Here is a 24,475-nt window from a genome sequence, read left to right on the forward strand (position 1 = left end):
TGTAGTTATGTGTGGGTCAGGAAAAAGTCAAGCAGCTCCGACCCTAACCCCCAAAACCTTAACCTGACCCAAACCTACAAAAATGTTGCCATTGTAGGACCCACACCAAACCCATACCCTTGTCACTCTTTATGTTACTTCTGTGCACTCCTCTGGTACCAAGACTGAATCTTCAGTAGCAGAGGAGGCGTATCCCTATGCAGTCTAATCAGCACCCAAAATGCCCAGGTTCGGAACTAGGGGTAGGCAGAAGAGGCATGTGTCTAAGGCAAAACTTGGAGAGGCACTAGGCACGTACCTCATATGCAACCTACCCCCTTGTCCAGGCCCTTGTCTCTACACCACCCGCTATTTGGATTTCCCCATCAGAACAACTGATAAAGACTTACCCTCTCCAATAGTAAGCAATACTAAATCAGGCCATGTGTCCATAGTAAGTAAAAGTGAGCAGTGGAGGCACAAAAATAAAAATATAGTTGGGCTCCTTTATCAACACTGGGCATGATTGCACCTGGGCAGTAATCCATAGCAATAATCGTAATTAACTTTGTTCAACCAGCTGCAGGTATAACTATAAAAGTCAAAATTAAATTTTTCGCCCATGGGCATATTTGCCAATTGTTTATAATTGCCCCATGCCATGGGAAAGATTTAACCCTTTTGCTGCCAGCCGATTTGGCTGATTTGGTACTTTTATTGCCAGAACATTTTGTATTCTTTCACTTTAAGGGCCTTTCCTGGGGTGGGTCATTTTGTATACCCAGGAAAATAATATATACTTTCAAAATATGCTAGAATTTTGGTGTAATTTCACTTCTGTAAAAAAAATATAGGCTTCTAAGGGGCAGATTTATCAAGTTGTGGTGAATTTTCAAATGAAAAAAATTTGATCTTTTTTTGTGTACTTCGACTAGGGAATAGTCCAAATTCGATTTGAATTTGAAATTTTTTTAAAAAATTGTATATCGGAATTTATCATGTACTGTCTCTTTAAAAATTCAACTTCGACCATTTGCTATCTAAAACCTGCCAAATTGCTGTTTTAGCCTATGGGGGACCTCCTAGAACCTATTTGGAGTCAATTGGTGGTCTTTTTTTTTTTTTTTCGGGGAAAAACTTCAATTTGAATTCAAACAAATGCACTATTCCTTTGATTCGTATGATTCGAATTAGTCGAATACGGACCTATTCGATTGAAAACTGACCTATTCGACCAAAAAAAAATTTTGACTTAATTTAGTATGCCACCTCACATGTCCCCCAATTTACTTACTCCATGTTTCCACTCCACCACACCTCCTTCCATGTAATATTCTACCCGTTTCATAAAGTGTATGTGCACAGTCCTGTCTAAAACCAAGATAATTTGCATTCTCTCAAATGTACTGTATATATCAGCTGTCGCCACACATATTGCAATCGACAAAATATGCCATATTATCTCTCACTCCCATTCATACATTCTAAAGGTAAAAGATCCATTATCTGGAAACCCGTTATCCAGAAATCTCAGAATTACAGAAAGGCTGTCTCCCATAGACTCCATTATAATCAAATAATGCAAATGTCATTTCTATCTGTAATAATAAAACAGTACCTTGTATTTGATCCCAACCAAGATTCAATAAATCCCAGTTGGATGGAAAACTATCCTATTGGGTTTAATTAATGTGTAAATTATTTTTCTGTAGAGTTAAGGTATGGAAATTCAAATTACGAAAAGATCCCTTATAAAACCCCTAAGTCCAGAGTATTCTGAATAACAGGTCCAATACCTGTACTTACTCTACTCCCATCTCCTCACTTAATATAACTTCAAAGTCAAAGTAAACTTAATTGTCATCTCAGCAGTATACGAATACACAATGAGAATACACAATTTCTATCATCTGTTACCATTTTTAAATTTTCCCTATTTAATATGCCACTTCTCCCTACTTAATATTATATTTCTCACCCATCCATGCCATCAACATGCCATGTTGCACGCTCTACCATTAATACACTTTCTTCTTGCATGTATGTAAGATGAGTGAATAAAGAGTACATAAGTCTTTTTGTAAAAGAGTAAAAAGAGACCTTTTAATTTTTTATATAAATATGTCTTTATTTTTCTTGTCCTAAGAACAGATAATATCCCACCTCTGCTACCTCATACCTCTGTATTACCTGGCTTGCACAAAAATTCTGCTTGCTTACACTTTTCTTAAAGGGGACCTGTCACCTTCAGTCATATAAAAATAATTCCAAATTCTTTTGTAATGTGCGAGTCAATTAAAATAAACTTTACTTAAATTATATCAATTATATAAATCTTGGAATTCAAGACTTAATTTCAAAATTAATGAAGTATTGCTATATAATTCAAATTAATAAAATAACATACGTTATTTATCCTATAAATGGAGCCTCTGATTTAGGAGCATACAGATGCATCATCATCAGGTGGCGCTATTGAAAGAGTTTAAGCAGAAGGGAAAAAATACTTTTTTTTTTTTTTTTTTTAAAGCAAACACATAATTAAATGGATAGGTCTTTTTCCTATTCTTCATAAAGAAAATAAAGCTTCAGATTCGCTAGCATTGTGTTTACATTCTGAATGACAACTTGAGCATATCTTCTGATGCCACCAGATGGCACTTCAGGACTAATGTTGCTGTAAAATACCTGTGAGTATGTTTGAACACCCATGTCAGAGAGGGAGGTAAGAGGAATCAATACAGGGAATAGCCTGGAATAACTGATTCCGGAGCATTCTGGAAGATTTAGCCAACATACGTTTTTCTCTCAATGTGTTTCCCGCAGGTCAGATACAGGCCAATTTTACACCATAATAAGGGCAAAAGGCAGGTGATAATTGAGGGACAATCAATGGCATGAGTCATAGAGTACAGCTTTCCACCTGAAGAAGCAAGTCATGCTGTTTGACGTCCATGCTGCATTCAAGCAGTGTTATGCACTTGTTTGAAGAGAATCAAGTAGTGTGACTAGCCTCATTCATTACACTTAGTGCAGCTCATTATCTCTAGGTCATTAGGAAAGAATCTCTGTTAGTGAAACCCACTATTACTCATTACAAAGCAGCTACAAGAACGTATATATTCTCCCTCTTGAAATAAGAAGCTCCTTTTACCGTCAGCACATTGATTTTGAAGAAAATATTTAGTGTTGCAACGTATGAAGCCGTGTTTGCCTAATGCACTTCACCTTAATACGGAAAACCTCTTCTGGGAGGGGGAACTGAAAGAAGATGGATTAATAAGTGCTACGTGTATAACGAAATACAAGTTCCTTTATTGAGATCCCAGGGGTCTCATTTTCCAGCTGTCTCTGGCTAATTACAACTAAACCTTAACTAAAGAAGTAATGAAGAAATATTGTACATTATGTGTTTGGGCTTCTATACCAGCCAAGGCAACCCCAGTCCTCCAGCAGTGAAGATCTGTGCCTCCAAAGATGCCCCCTGTAGCTCCTCATCTTCTTCTTCTGCTGATTCACTGCACATGCTCTGAGCTGCTGTCAGTTACTGAGCTTGTGGGTTAATATACAATATATCAAAATATAATATATAAGTAAATAATCCAGATTATTGGTACATGGCAGTTCAGAAACCAGCACAATTAGCATCAGAATTTAATAATCAGCCCTACAGCATCATCTTATAAAATGGGTGAATCTCATTTTCTGATTGACGATTTGTGACAACTCCTAAGTTTAGCTTCTCAACAGTTACTCAAAGCACAATGAGCATGTGTGTGTCGAAGACCCTCCTAATAAAACCAAGACAGGGAGCTCCTGTGACAATTTTGAAGGCCTGGATAATTACTGCTATAGAGATGCTGTAAATATAAGCTGAGTAAGTTCAGTATATAAAATATGGCATATGTAGCCATATTGATCTTTAGGGTTTAGATCTTCTTTAGGAAGGGCAGGTTAATTGTAATCAGGAGAAGAACGTAACACAAAGGACAGAAGAACCAGGGGATTCTGGAGGGATATTTCAAAAGAGAGATGTGAGGACCTCCAAAAGTAAGAAACAATCAGTTTTTTATTAGGACATGATAAGACCTAACGCCTTTTGTGCCTGTTGGGGCACTTACTCATAGGTTGACTGGCTACCAGCTGGTTAAACACCAAGGGTATGTATATATATGTGGTGCATCTAGATGTCTAACCTGTGTACAAGTCACTAAAACTAAATCTTTCAGGTCCAGTGTCACTGGACGTGAATACACCATTAAGTGGTATATAAACTGTAACACCTCATTTGTAGTCCACCTTCTAGAATGTAAGGTTTGCAACATCCAATATGTAGGCCAAACGTCCCGTCCATTGAAAAATCGTATCAGAGAGCATATCTTGGATATCAAGAAGGGACATCAAGATTCCCAAGTAGCAAAGCATTTTCAAGAATGCAGTGGGGGGGGGGGACATTACTAAACTATCTATTTTAGGTATTGATAGAGTGTTAAAAGGAAAAAGAGGAGGAGATTCCCTTCCCAAGTTACTCTGCTTGGAAACCAAGTGGATTTTCTTTTTACAGAGCAGGAAACCTTCTGGCTTAAATAGCGATTTTGATGTTATGTGCTTTTTTTAAACAACCAGTGTCTCACTTTGAGTAGTTTACTCTTAAAAATGCATATATTTTTCACTTAATGTAATTTTTGTGCTGTCCAACAAAGACCTGCTATTCTTCTTTTCTCTTTTTTTTGTATTTTTTGTATATTGTGTAAAATTTACTAACCTGCCATGTTTAGACCTGAGTCTATAGAAAATATCTGCTAAATACATTAAATACACTATATTCAAATTATATGTATATATTTAAAATGTAACCAGGGAAAACCAGATCAAATTTAATTTTTAATGCTGATTCTTCACTTTTTCTTTATTTTCATTCATATTATATTTTTTCTCTTATCTTTTATTATTTCTTTTTTTCACTTATTGATTTCTTTATTTGTTTACATATTGTTAATTCATCATCACCAATTATTATTTTTTGTTTGTTTTTGAGGTATACTGTATAATTAGCACTTTTTTTTTTGTTTTTTTGTATGTATATATTTGTAACAGTTAGTATTTTGACCACTGGGTGGAACTTCACAAATTGTATAAAGTGGTAACATGTGATAGCTGTTCTATGATTGGCTACAGCCCCTTTACAGGGGTGTGCCAGTCAACCTATGAGTAAGTGCCCCAACACGAAACGCATTAGGTCTTATCATGTCCTAATAAAAAAATGTTTTAATTTTTTTAACTGATCGTTTCTTACTATTGGAGGTCCTCACATCTCTCTTTTGAAATGCTTTGGACTTGCACCTTGGGACTGAGGTGAACTGTGAGTAAAACCTCTTAGGTTATTTTGATTATCAACCTTTTTGATTTTTGATTTATTTTTGAGTAGTACTGTATTTTTGCTTTTGTATGGCATTGGCACAAACCTTGTTATTACACATACTGATTCTGGAGGGAGCCTAGAAGTATAGAAGGTCCCAAGTGGTTTCTGACTGATTCTGACTTAGCGATTATGGTGTAATTGGGCAGTAAAGACATTGTCTATACCAGATTAGTCCATAGCACATGTGGTATTTTGGATGCCACTTCTTCTGACTGCAATCAAAAATCTGAAATAGTCAAGATTATCTTCACTATTTCTCTCTCAGCATATGTTTTTCTTCATTCTCTCTTCATGCAGGAGATGGGTGTCAGATATTCCTTGACAGTTAGATCCAATATATCTTATAGGGGGGTGCTTTTTGTCAAGAAAAAGTATTAGAGCTCACTCTATTAAAATCACCAGACATCATGTCTCTCTACATGCAGGATTTGTGCAAAAGGCAGTTATTTTATTAGATTTTGTTTGTACTGGAATCAGTTATTTGAGTGAGCTGTATTTCATCTACTAGGAAAGGAAGCCCCCCTCCATAAGATATACTGGATCTAATTGTGAATGAATATCTGACACCCAACTGCTGCAAGAATGAACAGATACAGATGCTGAGAGAGGGATAGTGAAGATAAACGTATAATCAGAAACAAAGCAGAATATTTAATTGATTGTATTTAGAAAGTTTCTTTTTTCAGCATGATGATGCTTTTATTAAATTAAAATTTTCGGGATAGTTCCCCTTTAACCCTCAAATTTATCTGGTTAGGTTTTTAAGGTAAAACCTGGATTTTTCGAGATTTTTCGAGATTTATTATATGCCAAAGCTGCTGGAAATCCGAAAATACTCATCTCAAACCTATCAAGGTCATGTAGAAGTCAATGACAGATGTCCCCGAAGTTGTCTCTTGACATCGTAATCTGCTCTGAATAATCCAATAAAGTCGGGGTTTTCATACAATAAACCAATTAAGTAGAGTTTTCACATCGCCAATTTGATAAAATCAAGTTTTCAGAGCATCATTTGTACAATACGAATTGACGCTCAAATGATTTTTGGCTCCGACTTTTTTGGGAGAAGAATTGATAAATGAGTATGATTCATATGAGTTCAATCATATGAAAGTTATGTCTGACCAAAGCTAGACGATCGAACGATCGGCAATACATGCAGAGATATTACCCACAGCTGACATCTTTTAACCTGTCCGATCGACCAAATGACTGATCTCCGCCAGACGGAAAAAGGCGGGACTCTCCACACATGGTCCGAAAATCATACGAATCCTCGATTCGTACGATCAGATCTTTGTGTCTATGGCCAGCTTAAGACACCAAATCCTCCAAGTGCCTTGCATGCCCTCTGCATAGGTCTTTTAATCATTAAAAATAAATAATTTAAAGAACAAGGCAAGCTACTGTGGAAATTGTATGCCATCTTTATTTTCATTATTTGCAGGAATGGCCCTTTCGCCTCAGCAGGGTGGCCACTGTGTATATGTGTAAAAATCACCTGCAATATTAAGTGTAGCTATCTGCAGAAAGGACTGTTATACACATTGTTACAATTGTAACAAGAACACTTGTAATTTGATTATTTTGGCACCTTGTCTATATGTAGAAGTGGTAACAGTCACTGCCATGTATGAAGGGCAGTAAATTGCAAAAGATGCATGAATTGAGACTTGCCAAACTGTTTTTGAGCCGCACTTGTTAAGAGTAGGGAGAGAGAAACCATGTCAGTCATAGACAGTAATCTAGGTACACAACATTTAGGGAATTATTATCAAAATCTGAAAATTTCTCATAATTTTCAGAAAAATACTCAGACCAAATCGGCACTTATTTATCAATACATTTTCCCGAAAGTTTCCTGTGCGGGAAAAAACAAATTGCATCATATGAATTTGTTGGATTCTTTACATTTTTTTTGAATTATTGCCTGAAAACCACAAAATCTTTGGATTATCGCACGAAACCCATCGCAGACCATGGTATTTTTGGGACTTCTCCCATTGACTTCTACATTAACTCGGCAGGTCTGAGTTGGAGTACTTTTTTTATTCAGAATTTTTACACCCTCTGGGTTTAATAAAATAATTTGAGTTTTTTTCCCTAAAAATTCGGATTTTATAGTAAAATAAATTAAAATTTTTCGAGTTTTTGGCATTCAGATTTTAATAAATAACCCTGTTAGACTGGGATTTAGACTGTACTTTGATCTCCAATGTCAAATCATATTGCATGAAAGGCTGAATTGTCGCTAAATCCTAATCATCAATATTCCCATGACCTCTAAAGGTTATGTACAAAATAACACTTGGGTATTGCTGCGTTATGTGTAGTGTACAGATCCCTGCTGCAGATCCAGTTGTTTTGGTAGTAGAAATCAGTGAATGGATCTAGCTAGCATCTGACTAGGTAAAAAAAGTGTACAAACCACAAAAAAACTTACTACAACTCAATACAAAACTTTGCCAAGTGAAAGCAGTGAATGCCTATAGAACTGAATGGGAGCAGCGCTGATCCTATTTGTTCACTATCTCAGATTTTAGATTCTTTTGCTAGTAATTGCACGAAACACTCACATTTTTAGAGGTTTTCAAGGTTTTTGCATTTTTCTTTGGATTGTTCAGCTCTTTTCCTCAATTTGTGCTTTTTAGATTTGGATGGTTTAATAAATTACAAGGCATTCATGATACAGAGTTTAATTGTTAATTTTTTAATTAAAAAAAAACAAATAAATGCCCTTGAATCAATTAAATTTTTTAAATATATTTTTATATTTACCCCCTTTATATACTCCTGTGCTGGTTTCCAAGTTGATATATACAGATTCATTGGAGACCAGTCGTAGAACAGGACTTTTGGAGCTGACAAGGGTTCTTATATTAGTGGTCTTGAGAACTTTTTGAACTTTCTCCTACAGTAGTACCCCAGGCTGGACCGAGGATCAAAATAGGCCCTGGCATTTTAGGTAGACAGAAGCCCAAACAGCCCCCCACCAGCCAAATAAACAGTGAGTGTCTATGGCAGCCAGGGCCAGAACTAGGGGTAGACAGAAGAGGCAGCTGCTTAGGGCAGCTACCTCTAAAATTGTTCTGTCTACCCCTAGCCGAGTTTGCACGCATTACTCCCCTCCCTCCTGTCACCTTATCCACCCCTCCTTCGCATTCTCCTCCTGCGACGGTGGCTTTCTGTGTTACCTTGGGTGCCTGGTCGGCCTGGCCCTGATGGCAACTAACACCAGCCCCTCTTGCATTTGCCAGAACCAACAGATTGCCAGTCAAGATTGCCCAGGTCTGTCAGTTTTCAGACAAAGGGACAAAAAGATATGGCACGAGTAACACAGCAAATTTTTTTGAACACATCCATTTTATAGCCACACCCCCTAAAACCACATCCATTTTACAAAATTTGGCTTGTTAATTAAAGTTTGAACACATTTCTGGGGGTTTTAGTGTCTGGTTTTATTACAGTTTTGCTAATAAAAGTGAATTGCCCTTTAAGCTGAAAGTCTCCGTTCTTCCCAAAAAATTCCTTATCTTAGTTACAATTGTATCTTTGCTTATCTAAAATTGCTACAAATGCATCTACAGTAAGTGCAGCTGCCAAATATTTTGGGCTCTCTGCCAAAAGCCTCAATTTCATTTCAGAAACTATGTATCTTTTTCTGGCTGTTCAGTGCAGGAGATCAAAGAAAAGATTGGGATACTTCAGTAACAATCCTGGACTGCAGGCTGAGCTATCCAAATCAGGACTGTCCCGTGTAAAATGGAACAGTTGGGAGGCATGAACCATGGTATTTATAATCAATGGGGTGCCTACAAATTGGCACCCCCTTAGTGACCTTTCCTTCTCCATTGTCACAATTGTATTATTCATTGGGGGCCCAGGATCAATACAGGTACTGTGTCTTTGGGAACTCATCTCATTTGCCTGTACTTACAGCACCTGCAATGTTAGCGCTATGGGTGTAAGTCATTGAGCCAGCAAAATCCACATATAGAGAAGGTTATAATCGGCAGTAAATGAATAAGCCTCTGCTACAATACCAATATCACATATAATAGCTCTGGCAGGGCCAGGCCAAGCCGACTGGGCGCCCAAGGCAACCCAGCTGGCAACCTTCCTCCCCCGTACGTGTGCGAATGCACCGTGATGCTGAGGGGGGGGGGGAGTGATAGAGGGGAGGGCCGGCGTGAGGAGAGTGTCAGACCGGGAAGGGGAAAGCAGCAGAGGGGAGGGCCGGACTGGGGAGAGTGTCAGACAGGGAGGGCAGGGGAAAGCGGCAAATAGGAAGGCTGAGCAAAAGAGGGAAGTGACTACAAACTAGTGGTAGGCAGAAGACCCTTTAAAGGAAAAGTCAACCCTTTAAGAAAAAAAAACAGTACCCCCCACCCCTTGGAGACCCCCCTCTGCTACCCCCCAGTCTAACTGCCCCCCGGGGAAATGCCCAATACTTTATACTTACCCCTCAGTGCAGATTCTGGCATCGGAGTTCCATGCAGTCATCTTCCGGGTCTTCGTGTCTTCTTCAAGCGCTTCTCCAATTTGCGGCGAATGCGCAGTTGTCGCAAACTGGCAAATTGTTCCAACTGCGCATGCGCCAACATGCTGATCTCCCACTCAGCTTGCCGAAGACCCGGAAGATGGCTGCGTGGAACTCTGATGCCAGAATCTGCACCAATGGGGTAAGTATAAAGTATGGTGCATTTCCCCGGGGGGGGGCAGTTAGGCTGGGGGGGAAGAGGGTCTCTGTGGGGTGGGGGGTATGGGTTTTTTTCTTAAAGGGTTGACTTCTCCTTTAATAGGTACCTGTACAGGGCCTCTCTATTGTTGCGCCCTAGGCAGGTACATCTTCTGCCTACCCCTAGTTACAGCCCTGAGCTCTGGCTACAGCCAGCCTTTGGAGGCCACATTCTAACTAATCTGGGGCTACTACTGCAGTCATAGGAAAGCTCTGATAGGCTCAAGATAAGTTTAAAGATAATGCACATAATTGTAAGCATTTCATTGGTAATATATATAAATTATACAAATAGTTCCCCATAATGAATTTTACAACAGGAAGGCACTCAAATCTGCATAAGAACAGCTTCCTCAAAAAAAAAGATCCATCTGCATCCAGAAATTTGGTTTCTTCAGGATCTTTTTTTTTTTTTTTACCTCTTTCATTACATTTCATAAATGACTATGAATTAGATTAAAAAATCTTTTATTTAGTAGACCCTTAGGTGTCTTCTATTTTAATTCTTTCAGTTGTTAGAATGTTCATTTTGGGTAATGGTGTATTTCTTTCCTCTTAAATCTATTCTGTTGAGAAAATTTAAATTTTATATAATCTCACTGAAATAAGACTTTTTGGATATATAACCAATTAAAAATTCTGTAGTGTTTATGTAATAATCAAATTATGCTTCAGTATCTCCCTCTCAGCAACCTTTCACTCTTCATGCTAAGGTCTGGATCTGAATTTGATGGACATGTGGGCTCCCTTTCCTAGCAGATGTTTTAAAGCTCACTCACATGACCAACTCCAGCACAAACAAAAGCTAACAAAATTACTGACTCTGGCACACACCCTGCATGCAGCAAGACAGAATTTCCATCAGAGACAGTAGTTTTAAAATAGTGAGCTCAAATACATATTCTAGGCATAAAGTACAACCCCCCAAAGTGTGTCTAATAGAAATGAGTCCAATCTTTTCTTTATCCTAAAAAAATGATAAAATTATTTGATTGCAGCTCACTCAATAAGTTCACCTTGCAGGACCTTCACATATACTTGAGAATACATTCTGTGGGAAAGCATAAAAGAAAAAAAACTTCCTGGTGTAGAATTTCCACACAAGTGAATTATATTAGTGCATAGAACTGCACACCGTAGGTGAACGTTTGCACTTTGCAAATCAATCACTAAGCTCTGCAATGCTCACCAGACATAGTAAATGTATCATATACAGTAACACTTACAATGGAAGTTTGGCTCAGTCCAATTTAGATAAAACAAATGCTGACCATAACAAATCTCTAGCCCGGATGCATAAACCCTGACCTCGACACACAAGGCAGAAATATTTGAGTGCAATGGCTCACCCAATTTTGAAGTGAACCTGGGTGTATAAACCCCAGGTCCAGCACTTCCAGGCTTAACCAATGCACACCAACATGATTTAGCAAAAGTAAATCGGCACTCACTGAATACTTCAGGTGCAACACCCTGAACCAGTAGCTTGGGGTGATGCATTGTCAGAAAAAGAAAAAAAGTGCGCACTCCTTCAGTCACCAGCTTTGGATAAAATGTGATTTTATTCCATGATTTTTTTTCGTATAAATTACATAAAAATCTATAAATAGCCCAACAGGGTAAATAACATTAAAAGACAGCTAAATCTGAGTCTATATTTAAACCATTAGGCTGCAGACTGTTCAATTTAAAAATCCAAAATGTTTCCCTTTGTCTTAACTTTAATAGAAACTTTAGATCTAGGAGCTATCATATTTTAATAGTCCTTTATCTCCTAAACCACATGAGGTCTTTAAGCACAAATTTTTCTTAATACAGGGTCAACATAAGTAAAGACCAATGTTTATTTATGATACATTTAACTGCCTGCCTCACTATATTTTGTGCAAAAAGGGAACACAGTAGGTGTTCCACCAATACTATCCTTCCTTTTTAATAATTCCCTCCTAAATATTACCATGGCACTCACTAATGCTTTCTTTACCCATGTATCTTGATATCTTTTGATGTATCTTGTAAAAATAGTTTTTCGCTTTCTCTGTAATAATAAGACAGTACCTCATACTTGATCCCAAATAATACTGTATATAACTCATCCTTATTGGAGGAAAAGCAATCCTATTGGGTTTATTTACCGTTTAAATGATGTTTTAGTGAGTATAGAGGTCCAAATTACAGGAAGATCACTTATCCGGTAAAGCCCCAGTTCCAGAGCAAGGCTGGATAATATGTGCCATTCCTTAGATTTAGGCTGTTTTTTCAATAAAAGGATGTATTCGGATGAAGCTAGGCAATGCTAGATTTTAATAACTGTAGGAACTGTACCTCCTATGTTATTGCTTAGTAACTGCAGCCAGAAAAAAATAGTTTCCCCATAGAGAGTACCTCAAGGGCTCAGGAATGTTAAAAGCATGTTTGTGTCAGAGCAAAAAGAGGAAAATAGGAAGGTCATTATAAAGCATTACATCAGCAACTCAGGCAGCAACTATATAACAAGTGTGGATGGCAGCACAATCATTTAATATAAAAAGGAAATTGAACTGTGAGTGGCACTGACAGCAGGGAGTATCACGAGTCAGCTTTTTGCCAGGAGCCGGCACAGTACGAGGTGTAAATAACCTGAAAATTTTGTAAAATTAACTAGGGGGTGTGGCTATAAAATGGGTATGGTCAGAATCTAGCAGCAGATCTTTTTTCCCCTCTATTTTCCAACTGTTGGGAGGTATGGGAATGTCATATTTGTAGAGAATAAGAATGCAATGACCACCTCCTGTTTAACACAAGGTAGAATTTTGCTTCCACTCTTACGCTATCAGTATTTAAAGGGATCCACTGGGAAAACAATTTTAATATATGCTTTGCTTCTTGGAAATAAGTATAACTTTGGTACCATCTCTGAAATAATCAAGTTGTTGTTTACTGTCTCCATTTCAGCAATCTGTCTTTATATACAACTAAACAGTGATATGGCATGAGTAGCACAGCAAATTTTTTTTGAACACATCCATTTTATGGCCACATTTTTTTTGAACACATCCATTTTATGGCCACACCCCCTAAAACCACATCCATTTTACAAAATTTGGCAAGTTGATGAAAGTTTGAACACATTTCTGGGGGTTTTAGGGTCACGTTTTATTACAGTTTTGCTAATAAAAGTGAATTGCCCTTTAAGCTGAAAGTCTCTGTTCTTCCCAAAAAATTCCTTATCTTAAGCTACAATTGTATCTTCGCTTATCAAAAATTGTTACAAATGCATCCACAGTAAGTGCAGGTGCCAAGTATTTTGGGTTCTCTGCCAAAAGCCTAATTTAATTTCATTTCAGAAACTATTTATCTTTTTCTGGCTGTTCAGTGCAGGAGATCAAAGAGAAGATTAGGATACTTCAGTAACAATCCAGGACTGCAGGCTGAGCTGTCCAAATCAGGACTGTCCCGTGTAAAATGGAACAGGAGGCATTCTGTGGGAGGCATGAACCATGGTATTTATAATCACTGGGGTGCCTACAAATTGGCACCCCCTTAGTGACCTTTCCGTCTCCATTGTCACAATTGTATTATTCATTTTTGGGCCCAGGATCAATACAGGTACTGTGTCTTTGGGAACTCATCTCATTTGCCTGTACTTACAGCACCTGCAATGTTAGCGCTATGGGTGTAAGTCATTGAGCCAGCAAAATCCACATATAGAGAAGGTTATAATCGGCAGTAAATGAATAAGCCTCTGCTACAATACCAATATCACATATAATAGCTCTGGCAGGGCCAGGCCAAGCCGACTGGGCGCCCAAGGCAACCCGGTTGGCAACCTTCCTTCCCCGTACGTGTGCGAATTCACCGTGATGCTGAGGGGGGGGAGGCAGTGACAGAGGGGAGGGCCGGAGTGGGGAGAGTGTCAGACAGGGAGGGCAGGGGAAAGCGGCAAATAGGAGGGCTGAGCAAAAGAGGGAAGCAACTACAAACTAGGGGTAGGCAGAAGACCCTTTAAAGGAAAAGTCAAGAAAAAAAAAATTAAGAAAAAAACAGTACCCCCACCCCATGGAGACCCCCTCTCTCCTCCCCCCCCAGTCTAACTGCCCCCCGGGGATATGCCCCATACTTTATACTTACTCCTCAGTGCAGATTCTGGCATCGGAGTTCCACGCAGTCATCTTCTGGGTCATCTTCCAGCGCTTCTCCAAGTTGCGGTGAATGCGCAGTTGTCGCAAACTGACAAATTGCATCAACTGCGCCAACATGCCGATCTCCCACTCAGCTTGCCGAAGACCCGGAAGATGGCTGCGTGGAACTCTGATGCCAGAATCTGCACCGAGGGGTAAGTATAAAGTATGGGGCATTTCCCCAGGGGGGGCAGTTAGGCTGGGGGGAGGAGGGTCTCCGTGGGGTGGGGGGTACAGGTTTTTTTCTTAAAGGGTTGACTTCTCCTTTAATAGGTACCTGTACAGGGCCTCTCTATTGTTGCGCCCTAGGCAGGTACCTCTTCTGCCTACCCCTAGTTACAGCCCTGAGCTCTGGCTACAGCCAGCCTTTGGAGGCCACATTCTAACTAATCTGGGGCTACTACTGCAGTCATAGGAAAGCTCTGATAGGCTCAAGATAAGTTTAAAGATAACGCACATAATTGTAAGCATTTCATTGATAATATATATAAATTATACAAATAGTTCCCCATAATGAATTTTACAACAAGAAGGCACTCAAATCTGCATAAGAACAGCTTCCTCAAAAGAAAAAAAAGATCCATCTGCATCCAGAAATTTGGTTCAAACAGAAGAATGAGCTGGAACACAAAAAAATTGTTCTACCTACTTCCCTTCAAGACTTTAAATTCCATAAGCCATGTTTGTATCTCACATGTTTGTCTACCATTCTACTGTATATCTTCAGGATCTTTTTTTTTTTTTTTTTTTCTTTCTTTCATTACATTTCATAAATGACTATGAATTAGATTAAAAAAACTTTTATTTAGTAGGCCCTTAGGTGTCTTCTGTTTTAATTCTTTCATTTGTTGTTAGAATGTTCATTTTTGGTAATGGTGCATTTCTTTCCTCTTAAATCTATTCTATTGAGAAAATTAAAATTTTATATAATCTTCATCTCACTGAAATAAGACTCTTTGGATATATAACCAATTAAAAATTCGGTAGTCTTTATGTAATAATCAAATTATGCTTCAGTATCTCCCTCTCAGCAACCTTTCACTCTTCATGCTAAGGTCTGGATCAGTATTTGATGGACATGTAGGTCTAAAGCTGGCCATAGATGTTGAGATTTTTAAAAGATCAGATCCTGATCGTGAGACCACGATCTTCTCAGAACGATCGTATGATCCTACGAATTTACCATCAACTAAAAAGATCAATTTGCCAGGAAAACAAAGGGGAGCTGCCTGCTTGGCCCTGCAAACATAGATAGATTGCACTGGGGCCGACAACGATTTTTTGACCTGGCCGATCAATTTCCCGACAGATGTCGGCCGAAAGATGTACGATCGTTCGAATACCACTAACCGCACGATAATTTCGAAGGATTGGTCGGGCTTCCCTAAACGGTCGTTCGGCAAGAAGAATTTTCGCGTCTATGGGGAGCTTAATACGTCACATAGGGCTCCCTTTCCTAGCAGATGTTTTAGAGCTCACTCAAATGACCAACTCCAGCACAAAAGCTAACAAAATAACTGACTCTGGCACACACCCTGCATGCAGCAAGACAGAATTTCCATCAGAGACAGTAGTTTTGAGTGAGCTCAAATACATATTCTAGGCATAAAGTACAACCCCCCCCCCCAAAGTGTGTCTAATAGAAATGAGTCCAATCTTTTCTTTATCCAAAAAAAAATGATAAAATTATTTTATTGCAGATCACTCGATAAGTATACCTGGCAGGACCTTCACATATATTTGAGAATACATTCTGTGGGAAAGCATAAAAGAAAAAAAAAACTTCCTGGTGTAGAATTTCCACACAAGTGAATTATATTAGTGCATAGAACTGCACACCATAGGTGAATGTTTGCACGTTGCAAATCAATCACTAAGCTCCGCAATGCTCACCAGACATAGTAAATGTATCATATACAGTAACACTAACAATGGAAGTGTGGCTCAGTCCAATTTAGATAAAACAAATGCTGACCATAACAAATCTCTAGCCCGGATGCATAAACCCTGACCTCGACACACAAGGCAGAAATATTTGAGTGCAATGGCTCACCCAATTTTGAAATGAACCTGTGTGTATAAACCCCAGGTCCAGCACTTCCAGGCTTAACCAATGCACACCAACATGATTTCGCAAAAGTAAATCGGCACTCACTGAATACTTCAGGTGCAACACCCTGAACCAGTAGCTTGGGGTGATGCATTGTCAGAACAAGAACAAAAAGGGTGCACTCCTTCAGTCACCAGCTTTGGATAAAATGTGATTTTATTCCATGATTTTATTTCCATATAAATTACATAAAAATTTATAAATAGCCCAACAGGGTAAATAACATTAAAAGGCAGTTAAATCTGAGTCTATATTTAAACCATTAGGCTGCAGACTGTTCAATTTAAAAATCCAAAATGTTTCCCTTTGTCTTAACTTTAATAGAAACTTTAGATCTAGGAGCTATCATATTTTTAATAGTCCTTTATCTCCTAAACCACATGAGGTCTTTAAGCACAATTTTTTCTTAATACAGGGTCAACATAAGTAAAGACCAATGTTTATTTATGATACATTTAACTGCCTGCCTCACTATATTTTGTGCAAAAAGGGAACCTCTTCTGTGTTCCACCAATACTATCCTTCCTTTTTAATAATTCCCTCCTAAATATTACCATGGCACTCACTAATGCTTTCTTTATACATGTATCTTGATATCTTTTGATGTATCTTGTAAAAATAGTTTTTCGCTTTCTCTGTAATAATAAGACAGTACCTCATACTTGATCCCAAATAATACTGTATATAACTCATCCTTATTGGAGGTATAACAATCCTATTGGGTTTATTTACCGTTTAAATTATGTTTTAGTGAGTATAGAGGTCCAAATTACAGGAAGATCACTTATCCGGGAAAGCCCCAGTTCCAGAGCAAGGCTGGATAATAGGTGCCATTCCTGAGATTTAGGCTGTTTTTTCAATAAAAGGATGTATTCGGATGAAGCTAGGCAATGCTAGATTTTAATAACTGTAGCAACTGTACCTCCTATGTTATTGCTTAGTAACTGCAGCCAGAAAAAAATAGTTTCCCCATAGAGAGTACCTCAAGGGCTCAGGAATGTTAAAAGCATGTTTGTGTCAGAGCAAAAAGAGGAAAATAGGAAGGTCATTATAAAGCATTACATCAGCAACTCAGGCAGCAACTATATAACAAGTGTCGATGGCAGCACAATCATTTCTTAATATAAAAAGGAAATTGAACTGTGAGTGGCACTGACAGCAGGGAGTATCCCGAGTCAGCTTTTTGCCAGGAGCCGGCACAGTACGAGGTGTAAATAACCTGAAAATTTTGTAAAATTAACTAGGGGGTGTGGCTATAAAATGGGTATGGTCAAAATCTAGCGGCAGATCTTTTTTCCCCTCTATTTTTCAACTGTTGGGAGGTATGGGAATGTCATATTTGTAGAGAATAAGAATGCAATGACCACCTCCTGTTTAACACAAGGTAGAATTTTGCTTCCACTCTTACGCTATCAGTATTTAAAGGGATCCACTGGGAAAACAATTTTAATATATGCTTTGCTTCTTGGAAATACAGTAAGTATAACTTTGGTACCATCTCTGAAATAATCAAGTTGTTGTTTACTGTCTCCATTTCAGCAATCTGTCTTTATATACAGCTAAACAGTGGCATGTGAGAAAACCGAAGTGTAGTGGGATAGATACTAGGAATGCCTTGAATTTTTGGCACTTATAAATTTTTTTGTGGGGCAGCAAACTGGAAAATTAGGTTCAATGCTGATAAATGCAAAATGACGCCCTTTGCTAGGAATAACATAAAAGCGAGTTATAGACTAAATGGTAGTGTGTTTTGGGTGCTAACAGTCCCACCTTTCCTGCCTGCTCCCTACCTGCTTTCACCATGCCTTTAGTCAGGCCCATATTTGTGGCTAGGCCTGGGCCTAGGACGGCAAATTATTAGGGACGGCATGCTGCCCAGCCGCTTTATGGGGAGCACTGGGGACGCGTGGGGGGGGTTAGTTCGGAAGGGCACTAGAACCCACTAGTTTTTTGCCATCCAATCCTCATTTTCACAGCTGCTGGCTCATCTTAAAGCTTCTCCCTCTGCCCATTATTGTGCCCCCCTACCACTGCCCTAGGGATGTTCCTACCCCTAGCTCCAGCCCTGCCCTTTGTCACTGGATAACAGCTATTCAACTGAAGGTAAAATGTGTAGAGCACTGCAACCTCCTGGGTATCAAATGAGCCTAGTTATTTGGGCAACTGCCATTGCGCAATATATTAATGAAGTCTGGACCCTACCATCAACAAAAGTTATTATAGATTTCAAATAATAATTCCAATATATCCAACTCATGAGCTGTCCAGGTGATGGCTTCTAACTAGCCCCATCATATAACTTTCTTTTTATCACCACCCAACATCAACTCAAGGCACAGCCTTTCTAAGGGCAATGGCACACAGGGAGATTTGCCGCCATCTTCTGAAAGCTGTTTTCCCATCAGAGACTTACATTATTGCCGCGGCAAAGCATCTTCGGGAGATTTGTCGTCTTCAGTAGTGCAGGTTAAACAGACAACTAATCTCCCAGTGTGCCATTGCCCTAAATAATATCAAGAAAACATTTAATAAGGGCTGGTGCAGACCTACATTGCTGTTAGCCAGATCTGCACAGACTGACAAAGTGGCACTATTAACCAGTAACAATAGTATTAACCGGTAACAATCGTATTACCCAATAACAGTGCCAATTTTTAGTTCATGCACAACTGGCACAACTGTATAACATCAGGGGCAGACTCTGGGGGCCAGGTAGTAAAGGGGAAACATTAGGACATTAACAGATAAGCATGATTTGTTTATATTTCTTATTCCCAAAGTTTAGTTGGGACTACAAAAAAAAAAAAAAACTAGAATTTTTAAAATTTATTATACCTCGACTCTGGAAATAGCTTGAATCCTAAAATACGCCACCTAAACTTAAATAATTTGAGAGATTCAAGTTTTTTTTTTTTTTGGAGAAAATGCAATCAATTTGAGTTTTCAGGTTTTGGGACTAAACTCGTAGAATCGGGTTTTTCCCATTTGAGTTTTTTCTTAAATAAGACCTCTAATAAATAACCCCTCAAATGTGGGGTGGCTACAAGGCAAAAGATCGCTACAGATGGGAATCACTGTGCTAGAGAGGGGCAAAAGGCAGGCCCGGAGGGAGGCTAAATAAGCCCACAAGTACATGTTAAACAGGGTCAGACAGAACATTTCAGAGACACCTAATCCAGGCAAGGAACTAGGGATGCACCAAATCCAGGATCAGGTTCAGGCTTCGGTTCAGGATTCGGCCGAATCCTTCCGCCCGGCCAAACAAAATCCGAATTTGCATATGCAAATGAGTGGCAGGGAGGGAAATTGCATAACTTTTTGTCACAAAACAAGGAAGTAAAAAATGTTTGCCACTTCGCAACACCTAATTTGCATATGCAAATGAATTAGGATTCGGTATTCAGCCGAATCTTTCGCAAAGGATTAGGGGGGTTGGCCGAATCTAAAATAGTGGATTCGGTGCATCCCTACAAGAAACTGCAGCCAGAGAGGTTCTATACATAGCACTAGATGGCACCTGATAAACACAACACACTGGCCTGCATGTTATGTGTTGCAACTTAACTAACTATACTGTACAAACCATTTCTTTTTGAAATCATAAAGAATTCAAAAAGGACAAACCTGTTGAACACTACAAAACTATAAAACTACAAATCTTTGGTAAAAAATCTTGATTTTTTTACTACTTTTGAGCAAAATCAACTCATAACTAGCATTTTGCATCTTAGCTACTTCTTTTATAAAAAAAACAAAAAACAAACCTACATGTAAACGCCATTGGTCTTCTGAATAGTTTGTGGCCTCATGCATACAATTACACAAAGATTTCAAAATATAACCAGTGCCCTTCAGGATTATATATTTTTTAAAAGCTGCCTAAATAAGTCATTGTGCACAAAAATACCAAATCTTTGCTAAAATTTGTGATTTTAGCATCTTACCTACCACATCACATGTGAAGGAGAAAAACCCCAGTTCTTAGAGTAGTTTACAAATATCTATCAGTTTTAGACTATTTTACTGATTTACTAAATTACTTACTTTTTTTATTTTTATACAAATTTGTGATACAATATTAGTCAACACTGAACCAATGGGGTTCCCATCCCAATCGGTAATTCGGACCTCAAAACAGTTGCTTATTTTTGAATTACTGGCTTTGGAGGCAAGTTTTGGTATCATAAAAACCATGTGTACTGCCAAACAGAGCCTCCTCCAGGCTGCTAGTCCACATAGGGGCCAAATGGCCAATCACAGCCCTTATTTGGTAGCTACCGGAACATTTTTTTTGTTTTGTTGTGCTCCCCAACTCTTTTTAGATCTGAATCTGGCTAATGGGTAAAAATAGATTGGGGACTCCTGCTCTAAATCATACCAAAAGTTAATTTAAAGGTGAAAAATCCCTTTAGCTTCTCAGATATAAACCATCCTACTCTGCAGAAGTCTCCCATATTTCAATGTTAATTGGTAGTGAATCCTTGTGAACTATGGCAATCACATATTTGAGTCTACTACTGTACCATCAGAATACATTTTCTTATCTAAGCAAAATAGATATATTCGAAAAATACTTCAAACATTTGTCAATTCTTTGTATTTTGTTGATGTACATATATCATTCAATTACTAAATTCCTCTGCAAATATAGAACATGATCAACATTTATCTATCAACACTACCATTTGAAATTGCTGACTCTTCTCATGCATAAGGTAGGTGCAATGTAACAGAAGAGAAAACATTTCAAGTCACTGTAAACACACACACACACACACACACACACACACACACACACACACACACACACACACACACACACACACGTACGTTGTACTTACTCTAATATAATAACTAAGAGACGGTTTCAAGTTCATTAATATTTAATAAAGTACTCCAGTTTCCTGTAGGTATGCAGAAGATACAACATTCTCTCCTCTGCTCGTGGTGTTAAAATCTGTCTGCAATTCATTCAGTTCATAGAAGACTGCCATTTCAGGGTTTACCTCTGGATAGCCCCACTCCCATAGTACTTCTAAATGGTACATCCCTCTGTTCTATATCTTACATAGCAGGAAAACACTGCTGCCATTAAACTCTCTATGGGAAGATAAAGGTAGAAATTCTGAAAACCTTCCTTTCCCTTCTTTTAAAACCACAGAATCCGAGTTAAAATAGTGTAAACATCAATACCCCAACCTGCAACAGAGGGTTTAGCTCTACATGGCACCTGGTCCCTATTGCCTAAATGGGGTCAATGCTTCCCACTGTTTTGGTGTCAGTACACAGCACTGACATACACACGCCCAATATATATATTTTATATTTATATCTTATAAACAATAGAATTCTGTAAATGAACTGAGCAGTACAAAGAATGACTGAGTCTATAAAGAATGTGCTGTGCTGACCTCCACAGAGTGCTTCATTACATGACATTCCCACCACACAGGTTAGGAGACTTTCTTCTTTCCATCCTCCATCAGGGCAAAGTTAACAGGTTTATTGTGAAAAAAGAAGCTTCAGAACATATCTAGCAATGGATGACAAGATTATTCACAATGTTTAACTGTCCATCTGAGATGAAGAAATGCCCTTGCAATGCATGGATGTTCTATATAGTAACCATCGTTTGAATAAAATGGGTCTTATTGCTAAAAATGTTGAATGAGCTGGAATCTATTCTACTTTTTCAAATAATAAAGCAAACACTGCAGATCTCTGGGCTTTATGTATCTGTGGAATTTGTACCAGGAGAAACAGAAATCCCAAAGGCATATTTACAGAAAGAATTGCACGATTTCTCCCTTTTATAGCAAATGTCACGGAAATACTTCTTTATAGAATAATAAACAATTTGCCCTTTAAAAAATGTTCACCTATTTCTTTAGCTAATTGGGGTGAAGAGCAAATAAGTGCTACGAGTAATATCCTAGTCATCGTAGAGAATGTCTAACATGAAGAACATCTGCAAATTGCCCAACCATAAAACACCAGAGATTATGGGGCAGATTTATTAAGGTTTGTATTGTAAATTTGAATTCCAATTCAATTTTTCGAGTTGGAGTTTTGGTCAAAACTCACAAATTCCAGTTGGGAATAATCCAAACTTGAATCGAGATTTATAATATCATGACCCTAGGAAAAACTCGAATTTGACTATTTGCCACCTAAAACTTGCCTAGTTCATATACTAGTCAATGGCAGAGGTCCAGCGACCCATTTGAAGATGTTACTAGCCTTCCTGACATTCGACATTAGAGGAGAAAAAACTCAATTCAAGTTTAGTCTAATTTGTTTTGAATTCGATTTGAGTTTTCAGGTCGTTAATATTCTTTCTAGTTTTAGACGTTCTGTTTTTTTCTTAAATAACCTCCCATTCAAGTTGTGAGTATATTCGAATTTATTAGAATAAAAAAAAAATTCACATAAATTCGAAATTCAACCTTTGATAAAACTGCCCAGTAATTCCTGCTTTTTTGTTGTATTAGTTTACTCCTATAACACAATTTCTGCACAAAGAAACGCAGTATGTTGCACCCGCTGAGGACGGAATTATTTAGCCTTATAGGTTGGAGTAGGGCCCACTCTTTTCCAAGCAGATGATATGCATTTTAAAGAATCCTGTCAAACAGGACAAACAAAGTCTAAAACAGGAGACAGTGGAGTAGTTGTCAATGAAAGGAAGGGGGTTTAAACTATTAAATCACAGCTAAAAGCCTATTATCTTTCATCCCAATATCAAGAGCATAGCAAGTTCAGATGCCCTCACAACCTCAGAGTAATCTGTTATTCTGCATTGAAACGAGGCAGCAGGCAGGCAGTAAAAAAGCCTTGTATTGTCATGTCATTGGTTCTTAGCTCAGTCCATTCAAAGTAGTTTTCTTCATTTTCTGAGAAGCAGCAATTAAATCACTCGAGGCCATGATTCACTTATATACAAAGCAATGGGTGAAGGCCAATAGGAGGGGTCCTTACATCTTCACCAAACAGCTATCTCACTCGCTTTTCCACTGAGTAAATAGACATGTAATAGTCGTTACTGCCAACGGCCAGGTGGGGCTGCAGAAGAGACGGAGAGAGAAAGTGAGAAATTAACTGGTTCCACTATGGATTTTCTAGTATCATCTCCTTATATAAGTACAATAGGTGCAGTGCAGTAAATTCATGCATTTATATATAGCTAGGTATCATAGATTTATCAGACATGATAAATGTTTTAGCCTTTTTCCTTGTGCCATTTATTTGACAGAAAACCCAGATACTTCTTTTAATCCTAAACATTAGTGTCTTTTAAGCACCAGAACCCAGAAAAATGAATATTATAGCGACACAAACCCAGTGAGGATGGAAGGCCAGGCAGCTAATGGCTCCTATTCTCTGTCCCATAAATCCATCGTAGTATTTTATGTTGCTGATCAGCTCTCCATTTGCATTGTAAATAGCAATGAACTGGTTCATTGAGCCACTAAAACAAATAGGAGATCAATAATTAATTCACAGTAAAGCTACAACATAAATAGTTTAAAATCTGTTTATTTCTATAATAGTCATTGATCTAATATTCCTTTGTAGTGATGTGTGGTTCAAGAAAACCTCGACCCGACCTGGACCTGCCTTCCCCCCTCCATTTATAGATCCGCTCCAACATACCCCGCTGGTGACATCACAAATGGGGCTGGGGCAGGCGTGAGTCTATAAAACAGGAAGTTGGAAGTCAACAGTCTAAGTTCACGGGCGGGGAAAGCAGAAGATCACAACCTGAACCCACCCCACGACCTACAAGAGGAGCAGCAAGGTCAGCCCAAACCCGCGGATATCGAGCTGGCCCACACATCACTATTCATGTTCTCTTCAAAACCATACAGAAGTCTTAAAATTCTGTGATTAAATCCAAAGTCTTAAACATTTCATCTAAGCAGGAAATCATATAACAATATGGGCTTTGCTCAAGGATTCAGAAAACTAAAAAAACAAAAACAAAGCAGATTTGGAATTTGCCCATATTGCCTAAATTGCTGTTCAATTTCTCAGGTAGTCTGCCAACGTGTTTACGGACTTATTTA

At 38.4% G+C, this 24,475-nt stretch overlaps 1 protein-coding gene across 4 annotated transcripts in view; it reads right to left on the bottom strand.

Annotated features, from left to right (window-relative positions):
• Positions 1 to 21,274: 21,274 nt before the first annotated feature.
• Positions 21,275 to 24,475, bottom strand: part of LOC108700989 (regulatory-associated protein of mTOR) — a 213,262-nt gene continuing 210,061 nt past the window's right edge. For all 4 annotated transcript variants that reach the window (XM_018235081.2, XM_018235080.2, XM_018235083.2 and 1 more), the window contains 2 exons: positions 23,748 to 23,877; positions 21,275 to 23,471 (listed from right to left, as the gene is read on the bottom strand). In XM_018235081.2, the coding sequence (XP_018090570.1) occupies positions 23,403 to 23,471; positions 23,748 to 23,877 (199 nt within the window). In that variant the 3' untranslated portion in view covers positions 21,275 to 23,402. The remainder of the gene's footprint in view (positions 23,472 to 23,747; positions 23,878 to 24,475) is intronic.

The sequence above is a fragment of the Xenopus laevis genome, chromosome 9_10L (genome assembly GCF_017654675.1).
Source record: "Xenopus laevis strain J_2021 chromosome 9_10L, Xenopus_laevis_v10.1, whole genome shotgun sequence".
NCBI lineage: Eukaryota > Metazoa > Chordata > Amphibia > Anura > Pipidae > Xenopus > Xenopus laevis.